Source organism: Varanus komodoensis, unplaced genomic scaffold, assembly GCF_004798865.1.
Source record: "Varanus komodoensis strain SLA01 unplaced genomic scaffold, ASM479886v1 scaffold1, whole genome shotgun sequence".
Lineage (NCBI taxonomy): Eukaryota > Metazoa > Chordata > Lepidosauria > Squamata > Varanidae > Varanus > Varanus komodoensis.
Genome location: NW_025335268.1, coordinates 123,746,947 through 123,769,827, shown reverse-complemented (window position 1 = coordinate 123,769,827; position 22,881 = coordinate 123,746,947). Strand labels below are relative to the sequence as shown.

Here is a 22,881-nt window from a genome sequence, read left to right as displayed (position 1 = left end):
AATACAGCAAACCATGCTAAAGAACCAAAAGTCCACAACCAAACAACTACGGGTTCTCTTCATGGGCTGTTTGTGCTTAACACGTTGTGACTTGTTAGCACAGCTAGATTCAAGCCACATGATCAGCCATGTTTTAGCAACAACCCACATTTAACTCAAAGTCCCTGAATATGAGTTATCATGATGTCTGACTCCAAGCAGTGTGGGTATATGTGCATGAAGGGAACAGGAGGAGGAGGCAGCAAGAAAACAGCTCAGATCACAATGGAGTTATCTGTTAAAAAGAAAAGAAAAGAAAGTGTACATATTTGACAGCGTCTTGCATTATTGATCTAGTTCCATTCAAAGCAACAAAGCCAGTAGATTTTAAAAATCTTTAATGCCTAAATCCTACAGTAAAGCCATTCTAGGGAATCACCATCTTTGAGAAATCTTGGGTGGCTCAGTGCAGAAGAGTGGAGAAAACCAAACCCTGTGCATGTAAAAATAAGAAGTCTTGTTGTGCCGTCCCAAGCTCCAATAGGCAGGATCAGCAAATCTCACCACAGACCTTTCCTTCCTCCTATTCCAGAGCCAAGTCCACCATTATTCAAAATATCACCCTTTTTGGGTTGGGGGAGAGCATAGTCCAAGTGATGGAGAACCTGTTTTGTATGCAGAAAGTCCCAGAAATACCTGGCATCCCCTGATAGGGCTGGAAAACAGTCAAAACACTGAGTTGGATGAACCAATGGTCTGATTCAGTATAAGGTCTACATTCTGTGGCATACTCACTTCTATGTCCCAAACAGGCTCCTACTCATAACCCATCTGGTTATCAGCATAATTTTCATCTTCCCACATTCATTTGCACATTTATTATTTTTTAAAATCTCCAATACCACCATAGCACCCATTGGTCACACCCTTGACTTGTCCATGCTGAGCAAAACATTTGCAGATGAAATGATTGTAAAAAAGCAATAGAAAAGACAGAAAGTCTTTATTATATATTTGTTATTTAGGCTTCCACATTGCATTTATAGCAGCAATGCACTGAGCACATCTTAGTTTTTCAGTGAAGGAAGGACCTTGCCCAGTGCATGTACCCTTAGACACATCCAGGACCAAATCCACTTTAATCAGTGGAGATTCTGATAGCAGTGAAACCTCATACCTAAAGCATCGTAGTGTGTGGTGCTGGTGTTAAATGAACTTTGGATATCCATTTCTTTGCATATTCCCCAAGGAAACCAGTGTTTTAAAACTGTGATTTTTGTGTCAGGAATGTAAACAGGGCTTAACTAAAGGCCATATACACCTCTGACTCACCAGCAACCAATAATAACCAGGGCCATTAAAAAGAGAGATATTGTGGCAATGAACCTGCAAGGGCAGGAGGAGGGCACATTGGTAAATCTAGGAATGCAGGGTAGTAGCCAGTTCTTCTGCATGAAGCCAGATTTCTGTCATGGCTTTGGATAAATAGGCTACTGCTGCATTCAGGATTTTCCATCCATCACCTAATCCGCCTACGCTGAACTCGTCACTTTACTTTTAAAATAAAAGAGAGGCAAGAAAGAGGCTAGGGCCAGAATGAAAGTGAAGAGGTGATATCTGAGAGTACTGGGGGTCATCCTAGACTACTTCACTCCCTGCCACTGCTACTAGTCCATATATAGCTCCTGACAACTGGAACGTCCAGGCTCCTCTCTCCACACACTGCCACGCTGTCACATTTCTGCTTCTGAAGTCTGAGAACAGCTCTTGGCCACTGCTGTGGTCTTTGGGCACCCACCACAAAAGGATGGCAGAGAAGCCGGAGGAGCCCCAAGCCTCGCAGAATGGAGAAGAACAGGCTGAAAATGCAGAGGAAGCTGAAAAGCCAAAGGAGCTGGAAGAGCTGCCACCGTTTGAAATTGTAACGGGGTAAGAGGACTATTTTGCCTCCTGTGCAATAGCAGCAAGTGCATGAAAGTCAAATGATGCTTTTGCTCAGAGATTTGTAGATGTGGGGCAGGCCAACGTGTTGTGCGTTTGTTTAAAAAGAGAGATTTGCCTCAGGTACAAAGTTTTGCTCGTTAATGAGGGAACCAGGTTCTTTCTGAGCCTTCTAACAACATTTGGAGAGTCTTATATTTTATCCAAGTTGGATGAACTGAAAGCACACCCAAGGCAAAATCATTTATTTTAGAATTAGTTTTATGGCCCCAAAACCTTCACTTTCCCTCATGGGGAAAATTCACACCCATGGGCTTATTCATAGCTCATGATGTTGCCTTCTGTTCAGCTTCCCACCAGCCTGCAGAAATGTCATGCATTTGTTTAACCTTTTCCGCAGAAGCAGCACCATTTAAAAAGAGAGAGGAAACTTTCTCATAGAGCAAAACTAGAAAGACCTAGGATCTAAGCTAACTCCTAAACTGAGAGTAAGAGCAGCATTTTCTGGTTCATATCTGGGTACTTAAAATCAATTGGAAAAGTCCAATTGCAGCAATGAAAGCTAAGTCTACTTACCAGAGCGGTGATATGAATACATCATACAGCAGTCATATAATGCAATCAGCAAATCTTTAATCATAAATAGTAATGCAGAAAAATATCTAATAATCTACTCTTCTACACATGACTAATATTCATTATAGCAGCATATAAATAAGATACACATCTCAGGTTAGAACTGCTATACAGAATAAATCTTTATTCTGTTATGCCTTACCCCAATTTCTATACCTTCCTGTTTCCATCATGAAACAAATAAGATCTGGTCATAAACTTTAATCCAGGACCTGAATACAGCAATTTAATTTTAGTTGTCATTTTGGGTGGGTACCTATGCAATAAATGAATTTTTCACTAATCATTCTGAGCTGATCTGTATAGATGTTGCAGAGAACAGAATGAGACGCATCAATTAAATGCTGTTGATGGGGTTTGCAGCTAAAGTCCAGAGACAATTCTTTGCTGCCATTCAGAGCAGGGGCTTTCTGCAGCTCCTGGTTACAAGGCCTTAAACTTCTGCTCTTTCGATGGATATCATCTTACTCTGTTCTATAAGAAGTTAAACCACTCCAGGGGAGAGGAGTAGTTTGAAAAATAAATTGTGTTCATTCCTTGGTCTTGCTACCAAAATAGCTTAGAGCAAATTGCAAATATCCTCCTCAACACCACAAATTTCTGAATTACTTGGAACTAGGAACTTAAAGCTCCAATCCTATACACACTTACCTGGCAGTGAGTCTGGCCAAACCCAGTGGAACTTCTAAGCAGACGTGCATAGGATTGCACAGTAAATAACCCTTATCACAAATGTGACAGGCGTTACATAGGGCCCCTGGTAATTGCTTCCGGTCAGCAGGATCACAGATCAAACAGCAACATGGAAGTGAATGTCTTTAGTTCGGACAGCTGTGTTTATGTTGCCAGAAAGGCCAAATAGTGATGCTCTTCTGGGAAAGTGAGAATAGAGGATGTATGTACGATATCAGTTTCCCCTCCATCCTCCAAGGAGCTCAAGATGGTGTATATTATAGTCTTCCCCACTCATTTGCCCCTCACAATAACCCCAGGAGATAGGTCCATAGTGATAGACTCAGGTTTGGCCAGTGACTTTCTGGAGTGTGTGGGGTTTGGACCTGGGTCTCCCCAACCCTAGTCTGATGCTGTAGCCAACCATTACACCACACTGGCTCTGTGAGAATACTGAATTATTGAAAGTGATATTGCTGCTGAACTGATTTTTTGTTTGGCGAAGAAACACAGTGTGCTGTAGGGATTAAAAGTGCAGGACTGTGACTCATGAGACCAGGGTTCTAGTCCCCGCTCAACCATGCAGCTAACTGGGCAACCTTGGACCAGTCACAGACTAAGCTCAAGCTACCTCATAGGGCTGTTGTGAGGATAAAATTGAGATGAGAATTACGTAAGCCACCCTGGGTTCCTTGAAAGGAAAAAAAGACAGGACAGAAACAAATGGGGCTACAATGATTGAATTTATTGGATTACATTATTTTCTCTGTGGTTATCACAGCTTCACAAGAATTACCCTCACCAGCTGCAATCCATGAAACTTTCACAGTTGCCTGCTGCAGCAAAAAATAAAATAAAATAAACAGAGTCTGGCAATTCCATAAATACTTCACTCATTTGTTATGGCATGTACTTTTGTGGACTCCTGCCTAGTTCACCTGCTTCATGATGTGCTATCCCAAGTTCTCAAATAATATTTCATGCATCAGGTGAAGTGGGCTGTGGTCCACAAAAAACTTATTTTGTAATAAATGTTTTAGTCTGTAAGGTTTCACAAGACTCTCCCATTACTTTTAACACACAAGATTTCTAGAAAAAGACATTTTGGCTCTGAAAACACATTAAGAATTTCAGCCTTTACTTTAGGGAAGTCTTCTTCAATTTGGTGTCCTCCAAATTTGAAGAATTTCATTTCCCAGCATTCCTGACTGCTTGCTATCAGGTGGTGTTGATAGAAATTGAAATACAAAACACTGGGAGGTTGCCAGGCTGGGGAAGTCTGCTTACAGCTGAAATGACTAGAGGCCAAGAAACATCCTAACAACACTTCTCAGACTTTTTAAAGTTCTTATAGCTTGATTGATCATTTATTTATACTATACAGGATTCACTTCTTCATATACATTCTCTGAGGGGTTGGTTTTTTTTAGTTTGTTGCAAGAAAAAGAATCTTACTGGCACCTTAAGACTAATCACTTTATTATGGCATACATCTTTGTAGACTAAATCCATTTCTACCAGTATATCCCAGACTATTATGTTCTGTTCATCCAGCATGCCCAGAAGGCATTCATGGAGATGTCAGATATGCACTCCCACATTTAAAAATTAAGGATTATGCTGATTTTAGAGGTTTAGCAGGAGCCATGTTAATCTTTGAGTCACTGAGGTTTTGAAATAAAGCTGTGGTTGACAGAAGAAACATCCAGTGGTGACATAACTGTGACATAACTATATGAATGAATGTACAGCTTGCAAAGTTCTTCACACCTTCATAATTGCAGCCACCGCTTTCAAATGGGGAACAGAGGCTATGGAATTAGGAGTTGCAAAGGCCACTGAATAGGCCCATGATGAACTGAAACTTGAACCCAGGTCTAAGTTTAACTACCCTTATATTAAATTCCTCTCAAGTAGTAAGATTAATACCTACTTAATACAAGAGGACACACTGGATCACTTCAGTGGTCCTCAAAAGCTTTGAACATCTGCAGCAAGACAAACAGGATCTTTTTCCTTCTTTTATTTTATTTTTCCTGCAAGACTCTGGATGTTTTCAGACAAAGCTTTTATTGTGCCATCACCCTGCATCATGTATGCAGATTTACAGGGTCCCCAGCTGGTACTACCCTTTCCTTGTGATCCTCCTGTAAGGTCTTTCTTTTTACTCTCTCTTACATCTTTTTCCTTAATGTAAAACATCTGTTAAGAAGAAAAAGATGAAATAATTGCACAATGGCCTCTGATTGCTAGCACTAGGAGCCATCCATCTAGAAGCACCCAGCATAACCCCTGTAGCTGCGAAGAGAAATCCTGGTTTAAATCTTGTTTATTTATAAGCTTCAGTCTGATGAAGCCCATCATCCAGCTAATGAGAAGATTAAAAACACCAAACATACCAGCATTTCTACCTAATTATCCAGGGGCAGTTCAAGCATTTCAATTTCCATCATTGGATTAGGAAAGCTGCATATTCTCTTGCCAGGTTTTTTGATGCTGCTCCAAACAGGTGCAGCTCTATAAACTGTGCTGAGAATTCAACCAGCCTTTATAATTAAGAACATCCTCCTCCCGTTTTCTACAGTGTTATGACTTGTCTTAGAGTATCCATGTACATTTTTATAGACTCCTATGGAGGCATTCATTAACACTTCATTCTTCTGCAATGAAAATGAAACCATCAATCAGTAGCTACAGCCTAAAGGACGGAGTAGCACAAAGTGCAAATCCTTCTACTTCTTGGCAGTGGCATACCATTTCCCAGCCATGTGAACAGCTTACAGATGGGTGGGCAGGGAAAGATCCTAGCACCATCTCTGATAAGACAGTGTACAGCAATTCTGGTAAAAAAAAGACAAAGATACTGAGAAAGCACTTGAGTGCTATCAGTGGAAGGCAGCATTATCTGTATCTTGCACAGAATTCCATGAGGAAAGGATAGAGAGCAGTTGAAATAGATTCATGTGGCAGTATTCTTGCAGGACATTACTACGGGGCAGCATCTAGTGTGGCTTTACACTACTTCAGTTTTGCTGTGCCCCTTTGATTTCCCTCTGTAAGCAAGGCCCTTGTGTTAGCAGTTGCAAGGCCAACTGGAAATGAGTGAAAACTATCATTTCTTGAATGGGACCCATCAGCAGATCTCACCATAGGTTGCTCTGTCAATTTGTCTCAAACCAGAAATAAACATTTCTGCTTATTTTAGGGCTTCATCTAGGAAGTACTAAATCTCCACTATGCAAGTGGCAGGTTCTAGTTGGGATTGTCACAAATGCAAAAGAATGTAAAAGATACATACCTTTATATGATGTTTTCAGCAGGAAAATTCTTCAGGCAGAGTGATAGGAGGTGATAAGTTTTTAAAAAACTGGAAGCAATTAATGTTAACTATTTCTCAACTTATTATGCATTTAACTATCTGGAGAAATGTTGAGCAGCAACAGTTTGCTTTACATAAACTGAGAATGAACACTGTTACTGGTTTGCTCAAACCTAGAGGACAGTCTTTTGCTTTGCTACCAATGCATATGGATTGCAGCTAAGTGCCTTTGGATTAATTCAATTTGGAATTTTATTGTGAATAAAATTCCATTAGGGCAAATACTCCCTACACTTATATAGAGTTGCTACTCCTGTAACTTTCACATGATTTGTAATGCATCTTGCATTGTTTCTTTTTCATTCTATGATATATTTTGTAATTGTATTCTTTTAAAAATAAAAAAATGAAATGAGCAGATCTAAGTAGCTGTATCCTATTTAAATATTTATATTTATTTTATTACATTTCTAAACCAGCTAACTGCTGGTGTTTGATGAGTGTTTAATAATAATTAAAACTATAAAATACAACATACGATATAATGCAAATGTTTCAAGATGGGACATTGAATTAAACCTAGTGGCAATGTAAGGATTTAAAATATAGTATTAGATTGAGAACAAGTGAGCCGCCCCGGCTTTGTTGCGATGGGGGCGGCATAGAAATGTTTTAAATAAATAAAATAAAGTGAAAGACTAAAATTCCAGTTTGATGAATTAAATACATTTGCTAGTAACCAAATTAATATTTCACTGCTGAGTCCATCACAACCGACACAGGGTGGAGGAGTAGGAGGAGGAGATATAAATAGGACATTCTTCATGATTAGCAGCCAAGTCTACTTGCTTTATTTTTAACGGAGGGATCCTGGCACCTAGAATATAGTTCGACCACAACTGCAGACAGATCTGCAATGCTTATCAGGGCTGCCCCAAGATATTTTGCTGCTCTTCTCTTTGCGTATCAATGTGCACAGCACCCAAAGCTAGCCAAACTGCCAATATCATATTACCCACATAAAATACATGGTATAAGCACACTTAGGAGAGTGTATACAGTTCTGTGACTCAATCTAAAACAGGATATTGTACAGTTGGAAAAAGTGCAGAAAAGATCAAGGGCCTGGATTATCCTTTAAGGGGAAAGGCTGGAGCAGCTGAGATTGTTTAGTTTGGACAAAAGGAAAGGCAGCCATGATAGAAGTGCACAAAATTATGCATGGTGTAGAGAAATGAGTAAATACATTTCTCTCCTCTCCTAATCCCAGAACTCAAGGTCAGGCCCTGAAGTTGGTCCATGGGAGGTTCAGGACAGATTAAAGGAGGTGCTGTGCACAGCACATAGCTAAACCGTGGGATTCACTTCCACAGGACATAGTGATGGCCACCCACTTGGCTGGCTTTAAAAGAGCATTAGACAGCTTCATGGAGGACAAAACTATCAGTGGCTACTAGTCCTGCTGGCTATATGCGGCCTTCAGCTAAGAGTCAGTATGCCTTTGCACATCAGTTGCTAAAGAACATGCGATGGAGGGCGCTGTTCCACTCATGCCCTGCTTGTGGGTTTCCCAAGGGCAGCTGCTTTGCCCATATATGAAAAGAATGCCAGACTAGAGGGCCCTTTTGCTCTGATCCAGCATGCCTTTTACATTCTTAAGATGTTTTGGCATCTGAGACAGGAAGTGACATGAGTGCCACTCCCCTCCTTTGGCAATTAAAAGAGTGTAATAATTTAAATAGCTACAAAAATTAAGTAGCTACAAATTGCTGTCCTTCCACCACATCCCCAATGAAGTACTTCAATCTGTCTCACAGCAGAGCCATTCCTGTGGACAGTAAATGCATCAGAAATATATCAGACTGATACCAGGGGGACCACATACAGTTCCAGACACAAGGCACCAGCCGCCATGGCGGGCAAATGGGAGATTAAGGGCATGGTTCTATTTAAAGCAGGAAAAACAATGCTTATAAACAGTGTTAACATGCGATTTCAGAAGTGAAGATTCCTGCATTCAGAATACCAAGGGAAAAAAATTCAAAGCATCTAAGAGGATGAAATCTGTAATAAAGAGTGGGGAATTGACAATCATACTATTTAAGAGTGGGGGTTTGTGGTCCCCACTCATGATAAAACACCTGTTTGTAAAGAAAGATATTTTCAGGTTTGTGGAACACTGAGAGCATGTGAAATATTCACTTTGATGCAACCTCTTTGAAATGTGCATTGTTCTAATTATACATGTGAGTTTGTGTTCTCAACAGTAACTTGGAAAACAACAATATACAGGGCTAACAAATACACACACAAAACGGGCACTTCAACATTATTCTATTATGTGGTAGCAATTTCTGTCTCCCTGCCAAATGATCCTGTTACTCTGTATAGACTAAAAGCAGTTGGAATTGTGTGGGAGTATCCTCAATATTTATTTATTTATTTAAGATATTTGTATGCCGTCCTTTGCAAGAGCCTGGAAAATTGCCTAGAAATATCATTTATTCCCACTCCATAATGATATGCGGTATGCAATAGCCACACTTCTTATTTCTTATTTATTTATTTAGACAACTTATATGCCGCCCCATCGCATGAGCCTCAGGGCAGCTTACCATCATTAAAATCCCGTATAAAATGCAAAAAATTCATCAAATAAATAAAATACATAAAATAAAATAGTAGAAACAGCCTGGTCAATTTAAAATCAACAAGTAAACCATTAACAGTTAAAATAGCGTTAAAATAAAAAGGTCTTGGCCTGGCGCTGAAAAACAAATAACGACAGCGCCAGGTGGACCTCTCTGGGGAGCGCATTCCATAGGTTGGGCGCCACCACAGAGAAAGCCCTCCTCCGAGTACTCACCCTTCTAATATCCTTCACGGAGGGTTCCCGGAGAAGGGCCTCTGCTGCCGATCTCAGGGGGCGGGAGGACATATATGGACTTCTGTGTCTGAAGAGCTTGTAAATTTTATAGCTAGGGTAGGCATGCAGAGAAATGCTGACCTAGGGGCATGAATTTTGGTGGCAGTACCAGGTAATATGCTGCAGCTTACAGGCATTGCAATGCAAAAGGGAAGGTGGCAAATAAATGGAGAATGAATATCCTGCTATGTAAAAGTGAAACATCCTTTTAAAAGCAAGATGTACCTCTTAGCCATTTTCAATAAAGTCTGCATATTTTGTCTTAAGCTTCCACACATTTACAAGACAAAGTTCATATGTAACCCTTTAGATAATCCACTACACACATTTCTAGGAGTAAGTCCCAATGAATTCCATGGGACTTAGTTCTGAGTATATATACATTTGTAAGGATAACAATTTACAAAGGAAACAAGGTGTTTTTGTACTTAAAATTTCTACTAGTTTCTAGTCTATAGTCATTCTGTGCTCTTGCAAAGAATAATTTTCAGAGCTCTTTTCATATGCTATGTTGTCTACTTTGGGTACAATCCTTTGCATGTTTAGACAGAAAAATCCTACAACTCCCAGCATGCCACAGTCTGCTAGGCTATTTGCATAGGATTGCTCCCTTAAACTCATTCCTCTTATTCTTTCTTTAAAAAATATATATTCTTTAATTATTGTTTGCTCACATTCTATTACCATATTTGGTCTTTAATATGTGTTGGTTTCCAGTCAGTCAGTCAGTCAACTGCATTTAGCCATAGGCCATTACAAGTTAACAACATAAAACATTGAATTAACAAATGAAACCATAAATCAAATGTATTAAAACATAATACTAAAAGACAGACCAGGTGTAATTCAGGAAGGTGTCCCCTTCAAAGCCTCCATAGCTCTTATCTTTTTAGCTGCAAGAGCAAAGAGAGATACTCTGTAAGACACATGTGCATCAGCATCTGAGATGTGTAGAGGCAACCTTTGCCTCCTGGTTCCCCTTGTTCTGCAAGTTAGCTAACAGCTAATTTCAGCCAACTAGCTATAGTTCTATGGAAATGGAGGGAAGGAGGTGGGAAAATGTCACCAGGATACATTATATCTTGGCAGCCCCAGTCTCCATCCCTGCTCCAGAATACCCTCTTCACCTCTGTTCTCTCCGTGCCAGTTCAGTTCTTCCTCTGCCAGCTACAAGGTACAGGGAGGACCCAAGCAAAGTCCTCAGCTCTGAGATTTGGATCTCAGATCCAAAACCTCATATAGCCCAGAGCCACAGGATTGTTCCGCCCATGGAAGTGGTCCTGCTTAGCTTGCACTCAAGCACAGAGGTACCTGGTTTAGAAAGCTTGGGATGTTAAGGTATAAGCTAAAGAAAAAGTTGCCTTGTTCACTTCCAAATACTTCTAATGTTGCTTGAAGCACCTAGAGTACTGCAACAGTTACAACTAAAATCAAATAACAGCTACACTAAAATCCTAGATTTCTAATTGCTTTCTATGAATTAGCAACCACTCTACCAGGAAATACCAAATTAAAAAAATAAAAAAGTTGAAAAGTGAAGCAGTAAGTCCTTTTCAGGCCAATGGGCTGTGTCAATCATTGCTCTAACTTCACTCAGGATAAAAACATGGAAGGGTGGGAACAGACTATCCTCTCATTAAACAATTGGACGGAATGGTGCTTGCTTAGTTTGACTCATATACTGGGTACTACACAGGATAGAAAGTTCATTTCTTTTTTCAAGTGAACATTGGGAAGCGAGGATTATGGCTTATCTGGTGCCTGATTCCATTGGCTTGTGCCTCAACAAAGGTGGCCCTCCTTCATGCCATAGCTAAGTGATCAGCAGCAACCTGTGGTACAGTAAGCAAGACCTCCCACATAACATACAGTTGTGTGGAACGTAAATAGGAAGAAACAATCTCTATGTAACAAATATGTGCACCTTTGTGCGCGATGCAGAAATTTCTCGTATTATTGAAGAAAAGCATTCTCTGCTTTTCTGTTCCAAAAGATGAGCTCCTCAAACCAACTGACAAAATATAAAAATCATAAAACAGTATTAAAACACATTTACAGCAAGCTAAAAGCAGCAGCAACTCCCAATAACAATAAAGTAAAATTATAAAACACTATGTTCTTAATGAGTCATGTTCATTTTGCAAAATTATGCAATTTATACGGACCAAAACCTTTAAACAATCTCCAAGAGCTCTTCACAAGAACAGACAAGCATTGTAAAGTGACAGTGATGACATAGCCAGATGACAATTTCTGCATGTCTCATACTGCACATATGAGATGCAACGCCAACTGCCTAATTTGCTGAGAACAGGTGACTGTCAAGGCAGTGTTGACAGCTTAGTTTCCAGAATATGTTTATTTCAGGGAAGGCATGACTGCATCTAAAATCTATGGCCTATATTCAGTAGTGCCCTTCCATTAAGTGCACCACTGTAGGTCTGAATTAGCATCCTGCAAATTATTCCAGAGCAAGGGAAGAACTTCTGTTGTGTGAGCAGAAGTCTACCTATTATTATAAAACCTGCATAGCACTTGGCTTAGTTCTCTGTGCTATGAAAAATACTTTGCTTCCATAGTAGCTTTTTATTTGAAGACCTTGGGTGCTGTTGGGTGAGATTCTTAGTGGTTACAACCCAAAGAAATTCATACAATTCCCCTGGGGGAAAGAGGAGAAAAACAGCTAGAAATAGGGTTAAGCATCCCCACCCAATCCTCCCCTTCAAATCTTACCCTATCCCTACCAAGGCTGTAATTTTTGAGAATTTTAAAGAATTGCCACCATAGAAAGGAACAGCTATTGTTAAGAGTAAGCTGAAAGTCAGCTGTGTCAGAGATGCATGCAAATGTGCTGATTTATAGTATACATATTTTCTGTTTCCTTGTCCTTTCAGTAATAAATAGCAAAGCACTTCAAGAGCTGCAGGGTGTACAGGCCATCTGGTATAATTTGTGATTGCTAAGAATAGGGACTTCAAAGCCTTGGAGCAAGTTCTGTTTCAGGTCTCACAGAATACACACTGGAATTGTACATCGCATTCATTTGTAACAAAGCAGAACACAAATGGTTACGTTACCTACACCACATGTTGCTAATATTAGTATCCACAATGAACAATATGTTTTCATGAATCAAGCCAGACACTTAAATCCTAGATTATCCTGGTTTTGTTAAAACATACGCAAAAGTAACCTGAAAATTTGCTATCTATTTTCCTGGTCAAGTTTATCCTAAATTCTACTGATTCCAGAGAAGATGCTGTGTAAGTTTACAGCAGGAAAGAGAGCAAACCAAGATACCACACATTCAGATGTGACTGATTATTACAGTAGCAGCTTCTCAGAGGCACTTCCCATGCATAAAGCAGAAAGAAATTCACCTGGGAAGAGAATGCAGTGGAGGAAAAGCTGATTTTACAAGGTAGAACCTTGATAAAGTCCAAACAGAATATCCTCATTGGATCCTATGACACTATAGACTGAAGTGCCTGATCCTGCCTAATCTTGGAAACTAAGCAGGGTCAGGTCTGGTTGAAATCTGGATGGATGGCTTAAAATGTTGTGAAGTACCCAGAGAGCTTTGGTATGGATGGTATAGAAATGTAATGCAATAATAACAACATTAAATTCCGAAGTATAGCATTTGAAGGTTGATTATGCCCAGGGCCTATTAAGATAGATTGACACATATAAACACAGCACTGAATAGAAGAGATAATCATCCATAGTCCCTGTGTAAGGACAGAGAAAATGTACTGAGGAACTGTAGATTCAATCGCCTCTCATTTTCCTGAGGCTACTACATGCCAAGAAATAATGTCTATGAATTATCTGTGACATTTTAATATATACATTTTACAATGTCTTTCAGCTCTAGAAAGCTGTCTTTGTAATAGAAAAGTGATTCTTAAGTTAACATGCCAAGTTAAAGATGTTAGTGCTACAGGCAGCAAAGTCCAAAAGGCAGCCCTCCCACTAACTACATAGCTCAGGTGCAAATTGTTCCCTTGTACAAGCTTCACTGAAATGAACACAAGCGATTCTGACCTATTATTGTTGACTCTGACTGGAAGCCACTCACCAGGGTCTCAGACAGAGGTCTTCCACTTCATCTACCAGCACCTGCTTCTTTATATAGCAATGGCAAAGACTGAAAGACTGTGCTCTACCCACTGAGCTATGTGATGCTGCCATATTTTTTCATAACTGTCTTCATTTCAGTGTGGCTTGTGCTGGAGACCTTCCCAATGGATCATGCTCCACACCCCATGGTGATGGGACCCAAGACCTACCAGAGATAGCTGTCTCATCTTACTTCATGTTACATATACTAAACAAAAGGATGCTAGAATGAACTTTTGTTTTCAGCTGAAAACCAAAATAGCTCAGGGCTACAATTCTGAGAATGAAAACTATGCAGAACATATGAGTTGACTGAAGACGTTCACAAATGAAAGAACAACCTGCTATGAACAAACATAATTGATGACATAGGTCCAAGAGAACTATAAAGGAATGCATACAGTGTGGCAATTAGGTAAGATAATGGAGAAAAGTAAACATAACTGCAATAATACACCTGGATGACACACACCCCTATGTCATATTTCCAGTGGGGAAGCTAGTTGTGTAATAAATATGCAGAATGAATAGCTTTTTCATGTTAATGAAGATTCTCAATGTAGGTTTCAAATTTTAATCATTTATGAGTCAAGGAGAATCTGTATCCAAGCTGCAAAAATGTCAGAAGATTCCTAGTGCAGGAAATCTCTCTGAGCGGAAGGAAAATATATATTAGGATTAAGTTCTTGCTTAAGTGTGTCGCACCAAGGATTGAATGGCCCTCAGTGAAAGGAATCCTGGCTATAAAAAAGGAGCTGGAAAAGGAAAGGAGATAATGTGTTAATATTCAGGAAGCCAATATGACTACACAATTATTTAATTTACATCCCCTTTTTGACAAAAAAACAGTACACAAGGCAACTAACAGGAATTAAATTAAATAAAACTTCTATTAAAACAGCATCAAAACACAATTAAAACACAATATTCAAAGAATTAAGCAGCGCAAGCCAATTTATAACAGTCTTCAGCAGCAAACCAGCTTATATGCCAAAGGCCTGCTTGAACAAAAACGTATTTGTTTCCTGGCAGAAAGACAACAAAGGAGAGGGAATCAACCTAGATTCCCTCAAAGTAGGTAGGCACTTTCCTATCAGCATTCTTTTCTCCACTTAGTGTCAAACCCTCTTAAGATCACAAGGGAAAATTAGCTTCTTGGACTGTAGTCTATTGTCATGCCCACAAACTGGTTTTGGTATCTAAAGGTGCAACTCTATGCCTCTTTAGACCAAAAGAAAAAACCCTCTAGCTCCTCACATTCCATAGCCACTCTGAAGAATACTGGGAATTGGTAAGACTTTTCCTGCCTAAAAAGGCATAGGATTGTGCCCTAGGTATATAACATTCAAGCACAAGACTAGGGGACCACTTTTCAAAATTATTTGATCAGCAGGATCAGCAGAAGGATGTGTCTATGAAGACTCAAAAATATCTTTGGTGGGCTTCAAACATGTGAGCTCCATCTCATTTTTACTAGGCATATGACCAGACAATACATGATGGCTTATCTGTAGTGTAACTGATGCTCTTCACAGTTGCATTATTCTCTGTCACAGTCCTTGAAATGATGTTGAATGGATGAGGTGAAGGTAAACCAGTGCACTGGTGCAAATTTACTTAGGTGAAAATGTTCTGACAGAAAAGAAAGAATCAAGAACAGAAGGCATTGTCATCCAGATAAAATGTAGGCAAACCTTCATTTGGCTTTAGTGAGGCAGTTGGTATTGCAGAATAAAGGAAGTAAAGCACAAAGAGTAACACAGTCATGGGATGTAATGCAGATTACATCCTTCATTGTGCATATTGGCAACAGGTGACTTGAAAAGCAACTGGTGTGAACACAACTACCCTAATAGCTTAGATTTGGTTTCCTTTGGTTGTTACCAAATACCAAATCTTTAACTGAATTTGTGTGGTGGCTTCTAAAGATACTAAGAAAAATGTCACTATTGTTCAATTTTTCTTCTACATTTTGTGTACCTCAGAGGAAGATGGTTTTGTTATATTTTATCTTAACAATAATATTAGCATCTTAAAATTATTGAACAAAGGAGATGTATTATGAACTGTGTATCAACTGTATCAACACTAAGCCTTTCACTTTTCTGTACAGGGATCGGCTTCCGGCCTTCTTTTTCAAATTCCAGTTCAAGAATGTAGAATACAGTTCAGGCAGGAACAAGACATTCCTATGTTATATCATAGAGATCCAGGGCAAGGAGACAAAAACCAAACGGGGTTATCTGGAAGATGAACATGCAGCAGCCCATGCCGAAGATGCCTTTTTCAACACCATCCTGCCCTCATGTGAGGGTGGTGTGCGCTACAATGTCACCTGGTATGTTTCTTCTAGTCCCTGTGTGAGCTGTGCTGATAGAATAATTAAAGCATTGCAGAAGAATAAGAACCTGCGACTCTCCATCGTAGTGGGCCGTCTCTTCATGTGGGAGGAGCCAGAGATCCAAGCTGCACTGAAGAAATTGAAAGCAGCTGGCTGTAAAATGAGAATCATGAAGCCTCAAGATTTTGAATATGTCTGGAAGAATTTTGTGGAGCAGGAGGAGGGCGAGGAAGCAAAGCCATTTACACCCTGGGAAGACATTCAAGAGAACTTCCTGTACTATGAAGAAAAGCTTGCCGAAGTTTTGCACTGAGGTTTATGTAAGTACATAGCTTTTAAAAACTCTTCAACGTTCCAGTTTTTCAGATGTCATCTCATCCAATTTAAAAAGCAAGACATTATCGGTCATCCAGAAATTCAGCAAGGAAAGACAACGCTGGGCAGAACAGCAGAGGACAGAATTTTCTTCCCTCCTGAATTCAAAACAGCCATATTGAGTCTTGCTTTGTAAGTCACTCAGGCAGGACAGGTGCTTCAGAAAAACATCTACATAGCAGTAATTCCACACAGCTCCTGTTAGCACATGGAAAGTGTTACCAGCCTACATGGAACTAGTTTTCTCAGTTATTTTCAATAAGGGCAGCCCCTGAACATAAGAGGCCACCTAAGTCAATGCCATTGCTCCATACAGCTCAGTATTGTCTACATTTACCTTGTTTGCATGTCACAACAACCCATCATGGGTGATCAGCCATGGTGGATTGTCAGGTTGTGTGAATGTGCTGCAGGTTCTGTGGCTTTTTCTACAAACAATCCAACCTGAGGAAATATGGTTTGTTTCAGGATTGTTTATACCCAAGGTGGTTTATTGTATCATTGGACCCAGCAGGTTCAAATTTTAATAATTTTATTGTGGGTTTCTTGAAATACCTAGTAAGCCACCTTGCCAGAGTGGCAAAAATCCATGTCCTTCACAGTCCCATGTGTGCTGCTACCATCCTCCTTTATCCCTTCTCAGCTGACAGCTGTTTTTACAATTGTGCCATTTCCCTCTCCAAGTTACTGCTTTGTCATGACATTTGTGTATGCTTCTGCTCACAGCTCTGTATCCCATATTGAAATGTGACAGCTGGCAACAAGGGGGAAGTGAGGGGGGTTAGGTAGGAAGCCAAAAGTGACTGCAGAGGAAACCCTTTGCCAAAGGCTGTTCTTTCTTTGAGGCTGCAGAGGCTTACTTTAGAGTAATATGAAGCAACCTTTCAAAAAAGATGTTTAAGTAAGACGTGGGTGTCAATACAGAGATGCTTGGCTAAATATCAAGAGGCAGACTTGATATCAACAGCAGAAATCCCTAGAAAAGAAATGCTGGCAAATGCATTCCCATGTTCATCGGGGTTGAAGGGGAGGGCAGTTTCAGCAGACTCACTGGAGAAACAGTGCTGACATACGGACCACAGCAACAAGAAATTTTACTGCAAAGGCATCTGAAATTCATGCAAAAGACAACAGAACTGTGGGGAAATGAAGGAGAGAACAAGCCACAACAAGCTGACAGTCTGTTGGAAGTACCACAAATTGTTCAGTGGACAACCAACCAGTGGTGGCTTATTAGCAGGATGGCTTGGCGTTGCTCAATCTTGCCTATGCTGGTTAGGTCACAAACCAAGTGGAACTTCACTCTGTGTTAAGTGCTACTTTTCCAGACTGAAAATGTCTAGAACAGCTCTGATTATCCTCCCTAATCTAGATTGGCTTTTTCATATCTATCCAAAGGGTTATTAGTGACTGATGAAGCCATATCAATAATCTGCATGCTTCTGCAGATGCTATGTACTCCAATTCTGTGGAAGACAACTACTGCAGACTTTTTTCCTGCAGGCCTAGGAGATTAGTCTCGCTTGTGGATTTGTGGTCAGAGAGGTGTCCAGTGTAGTCCAGCTCTTTTGGATTACTACCGGCTGGTAACTTTAGCTTGAAGTTTGTAGTCAATCTTGTTGTGTGAGCCATTCATCCCTGTGTGATTTTATGATCCCTACAGCAGCTGCAATGCCAGTCTGGAAGTAATGCTCAAGTACAGAAGTTTTTCCATGGTTGTTTTGCTGTGCTAGATACCCTGCAAGTCCAATTCCTGGAAAGATCAAATTAACTGGCTACAAGTTTGAGTTCCATTTTTGTAACTAGCATGGGTCTGCCTCACTTTGCTCAAAATCTTGCTTCATGAGGATTTTGTCTAGCTGCTCATTCCAGGTTCTTGTGGCATGTTTGAGTCCATTAACTCAAGCTTGCAAATGAGATATGCCTGCTTACAGCTGATGAAACCTGGGCGTGGTTCTATGTAGAGTTCTTCTATTATCTCTCCATGGAGAAAAGCATTTTTCACATCCAGGTTTTCCTGGACACTGCTACTCTCTGGAACATTCTAATGGGTGTTGTTTCAGAACAGGTGCTAAGTCTTCTGCATAATTTTGCAGGAAACCTTTGGCAACTAATCTTGCCTTACAACAATATAAATTCCTATCTGCACCTTGTTTCATCTTGAAAATCCATTTGTACTTTATGGCTTTCTTGCCTGGTGGTAGCCTAGTCAGGGTCCATTTTTGTTTTAGTTTAAAACATCTATTTCTTCTTGTGCTGCCTTCTTCAATCAGCTGCTGGCATCTTTTCAACTTCTTCCCAAGTTGAAAGTTTGAGAGTCAGTGTCAGGCAGGACAGAATTTGAGGTTGCATGTCTTTGTTGATTCATCATAAGCATCTGACAACTGGCTCTAGAATCAGGTCTCCTGCCTTGGCATTTTGCAGCTCATCTGTCTCAATCTCCCCATCTGTATCCCCTCCTGCTGCATTGCTTTCAGCCTCTAACTCAGTCAATACAGCATTTGCCTGGTTCTTCTAGTTCAGACTACATATTGGCACGTGATGGTTCAGGTACCTTATCACTGTAGGTAGAATCAACATGAAGAGTTGGTACTGGTTCCATGGCTCATTGAACACAATCAGCTTTTGTCAGCATCATTTTCTTCAACAAAATAGACCATGTTTAATCTGACTTTACTTTCTTGCAGTACGCTATACATTTCTTATAGCCGAAACCAAGCAAAATGTTCTCTTCTGCACTTCAGTCTTATTTGTGTCTTTTTCCTTTTCCATGCATGCACCCAACAATTTCAACACCTTGACATCTTTCACATTTGGCTTTCTGTGCCATCATTGATATGACTATGTGGTTCCTTTTGCAGACAATCTATTTGGGAAACAATTTACAGTCACAAGCACCTCATTTCACCATTTGCTGGACAAACTTATGTCCATTAACTTGTATGCAGTCATTTCCAGTAGAGAGCTTGTCTCCCTTTCAACTGTGCAACTCTGATCAAGAGTGCAGCTCATGGCTCCCCTGTGCAAAACACCCTGCTTTTCCAGGAAATTTTGTGTGGTGTGATAGGTACTCAGCACTACTGTCAGATTACAGCACTTGAGACCTCTTGCCAAATCTGTTGGCAACCATAACGGCACACTTCTTGACCAGCTCATTATCTCACTCTGTGTCATCAGGTAAATGGCAAAGAAATTGTTTACAAATATTTAAATATACAGTATGTATTACCTCCATCCAAAGGCAGATGGATTGATTTGCAGAGACCAGAGTGAACTAATGTCAATGTTTTATGACTACAATTCCCAGTTTGTGGTGGAAGTGAGTGTCTGACCCTGTTTGCCTTAATACAATACATGCACCTGTTAATATTGTTGTGGTCATATGGCTTTACCTTACAGCCTCAAGCAACAATCTAGTAAGAATAACTCTTGGATCACAATGGCCTAAGAGTCTTTGCCACTGCAATCTAAGACTGTTCACATCTCTGCCATCTACCTTTGATTATCTGTGACTAATAAACACCTTGTTTTTCATAAGTACATTCAAGATATTTAGCAACTGCATTTTCTTTTGAAACTTACTTCAAAACCTTTCTTATCCAATGCAGACAACATTTGGGCGGTTTCAGTTTTAACTCAAATACGTTCATTTACATTTTCATTAGGCAAAACCAACTTTTATCTTGGATCTTTGTGTCTGAGCCATTTATTATTTTCAAATCACCTTAAGCACTGGGAGTAAGTCTAGCAAAGATAAGATTAAGAAAATGTGGAATGTGAAGTGGTTCCACTATGAAAAAGGTAGTTAGTTTCCCTTGATTCTGATCCAAGTTTATTTGCCATGAGAATTCCTTGTTCAGTTTTAACAAGCTGCTTGGCCTGTTATTGGCCTTTGAAAATAATGCATATGGTTTGCATATACGATCTCATGCTTTCTTTGTTTCGTTTGAAATTTGGTGAGTTCCTATTGGTGAATGACTGAGAAGCCTTGTTGGGAATGGACTAATCTTTAGCAAAGTGCCTCCTTTCATCCACTGGCAGTTAAAGCAGTATTTCTTTTCTTTCTATCTATATAGGCTGGCTTCTATCTATCTCTTCTGCTCCTTTTGGCTCTGTAATTCAATCCATTTGCAATAGCCTTCTCAAATACATCTACACAATCTTCTCTTAAACAGTGAACAGATTCATTACAATTAATTTAACTGTCTTGGTCTAATATAGATATGAAAGCAGAACATCTTTCTCCTAGACTATCAAGCAGAAAACTTGGTTTTTGTTCAGTTACTTCAAAGCCAGTGATTTGAGCATTCTCAAATGCAGTGGTTAATCCAGCCACATGCTTTTCACAATTACTCTTGCTTCCCAGTCTCAATCTGCACACTTCAGAAATTAAACGGACTATGATTTGGGACTACCAAAACCAAAATTCTCTTTCAAGCATTTTAACCTCTCTGTAACTTTCAGCTCTACCAAGATGGCAAAGCTGTCTTATAGCAAGCCAATGAAATTGGCCTTTGCAATAGCATTCCTTCATGCCCTTCTCTTGCTTACCTCCGATCTGGAGGCTTATCAGAATTTAAAATGTCTTCACTTCCAAGGCAACATGCTGTCTTACAATTCAGCTGGCATCCATAGCTCAGAGCAGTACCCATCAGCTTTCATTTGTTTTATTCAGCCATTCTGCATGTGCTGATAGATTAATTTTTTTCCCACCACCCTAACACATAACTTAAAATTTAGCCCTTTGGGTAAATTCTGATGTAGATATAAGCAGAATTAACTGCAAGCACAATATAACAACAACTAGCACCCAGGTAAGCTGGTTAAAACCCAAAAGGAAAACAGTCTTACTTCATCTTAAATTAAATCACAAAAAGAAAGCTTATTAACAAATTGCAGCACACTTCTGTAGAAACATATGTATGCTGATCTTAGTTTCAAAGGAGTCAATTTCATTGTTCTGTTGTGACAGCATCTTTGTAAATTGCCTCATTTACCACATGAAGCTATGCTCATTCATTGGGGGAGGGAAGGGGGGAGAGAGAGAAAGAGGGAGGGATTCATGCATGGAAGAAAGCAAGAGGGACAAAAATCAGGAAAAGGCATTGCATACCAGAGTTCCCAACCAACTAGCCTGTTTCAACCCTGAGTTATGCTATATCCACCAGCATGATTGACAGTAGCTTTCCTAACTCTACAGACAGACATCTTTTCCAACTCTGTCAAGGGAAACCAGCGATTGAAACTGAGGCCTTTGGTATGCAAAGTGTGTGCTGTACCACCAAGCTAAACTTAATATATTACAGGTATTACAGATTATAACTAACAAGTTCTAGACACATATTTGAAATGCTACCTCCCATTTTCTAGTACAAATTCAGAACTATTAATCCCATTGATTCACATTAGGCAGTGAAACATTGAGAGGACAACTTTTTATTTTTCCACTGTATTTTTAATATAATAAAGCAGACACATGGGTTCACTATAAACCTTGAAGAAACCTGAAAAAGGGAAAGAAAAATATTCCCCATACAGAATTAAAGAAGCAATTTTGTGTAATTGTATCAGTTTTGCAAGATGTACCAATTAATAAGGCATTGCTTATTTTGCGCAGTAAAGCCTACATATTTTGAGAAAAACAATTCAAGTCTCCATTTTTCTCTCCAGGAGAAATCTGTCAACGCTATGGAGAAATGGGCCTGATATACTTTGACATCTGGGAGTCCCCCTTCGGTCCTCCAGAGGCACTTTGAAACAGAAAAACATCACAAGTCTCTTGTTGATATCCCATCAGACTGACATGACTAAAAATACATATATATGCTACATGTAAGCATTTGGTCGTTTGACACTCATAATCTTGCACTACTGCTGTTCAGTGGAAATAAAAAACCATCATGATATGGAATGGATTTAAAGTTTGTGGTGCGAAGCAGTTTCATCACTAAAAAAAATTAGAAAAACAAGTCAAACTACATCAAATCTCTTTTATGAAACAAGGCTGAAAATTAAATTAGCAAATGTCACATTTTTAAGCAACAGAAACAAGTATAAAATATGTTGCCTTTTTCATAATGCATAACTGAACTCCATAGCTTAATACACTAGTTAGATGCTCTGTTTTAAATGCATTAGGGAAAGCTTGGTATCTGTTCTAAGAATACATAGTCTAAAAGAGCAAATGGGAAAATAAAACAAATGCCTTTTACTGAACCTAGCCTGAGTGAATACTTTTTCCTCAAAAGTGTGGAGATAAAAACTATTCTTCAGATGATTAAGCCAATTCAAGTTTTAAGACATGCCCTTCCCTTCATGCTTCTTGGACAAGCCATATGTGAACAACTCTGGTCATTGTAATATCTATGATCAAACATTGGCAGAGTTTTTTCAAAAGTGAGTAAGGCCAATCCTGGCCTTTGCCAGAAAGTAACTGCTTGGGGGTAAACACTGACAATGTATTTGGCTGCAACATCACTTTAACGATTTGGAAGGCAGCCCCCAATTCAGCTTGGACTACTTCAAAACCTGCACAATTTCGTTCTGAATCAAAACTTTGCCTTGGAAAAT

General features: G+C 39.6%; 1 protein-coding gene across 1 annotated transcript; it reads left to right on the top strand.

Moving 5' to 3' along the window:
- The first annotated feature begins 1,625 nt into the window (after nucleotides 1-1,625).
- Nucleotides 1,626-22,222, top strand: APOBEC2 (apolipoprotein B mRNA editing enzyme catalytic subunit 2). The gene is made up of 3 exons (XM_044444206.1): nucleotides 1,626-1,908; nucleotides 15,709-16,256; nucleotides 21,982-22,222. The coding sequence occupies exons 1-2, from the start codon at nucleotides 1,787-1,789 to the stop codon at nucleotides 16,247-16,249; spliced, it is 663 nt and encodes a 220-aa protein (XP_044300141.1). The 5' UTR covers nucleotides 1,626-1,786; the 3' UTR covers nucleotides 16,250-16,256; nucleotides 21,982-22,222.
- The last annotated feature ends 659 nt before the right edge of the window (nucleotides 22,223-22,881 follow it).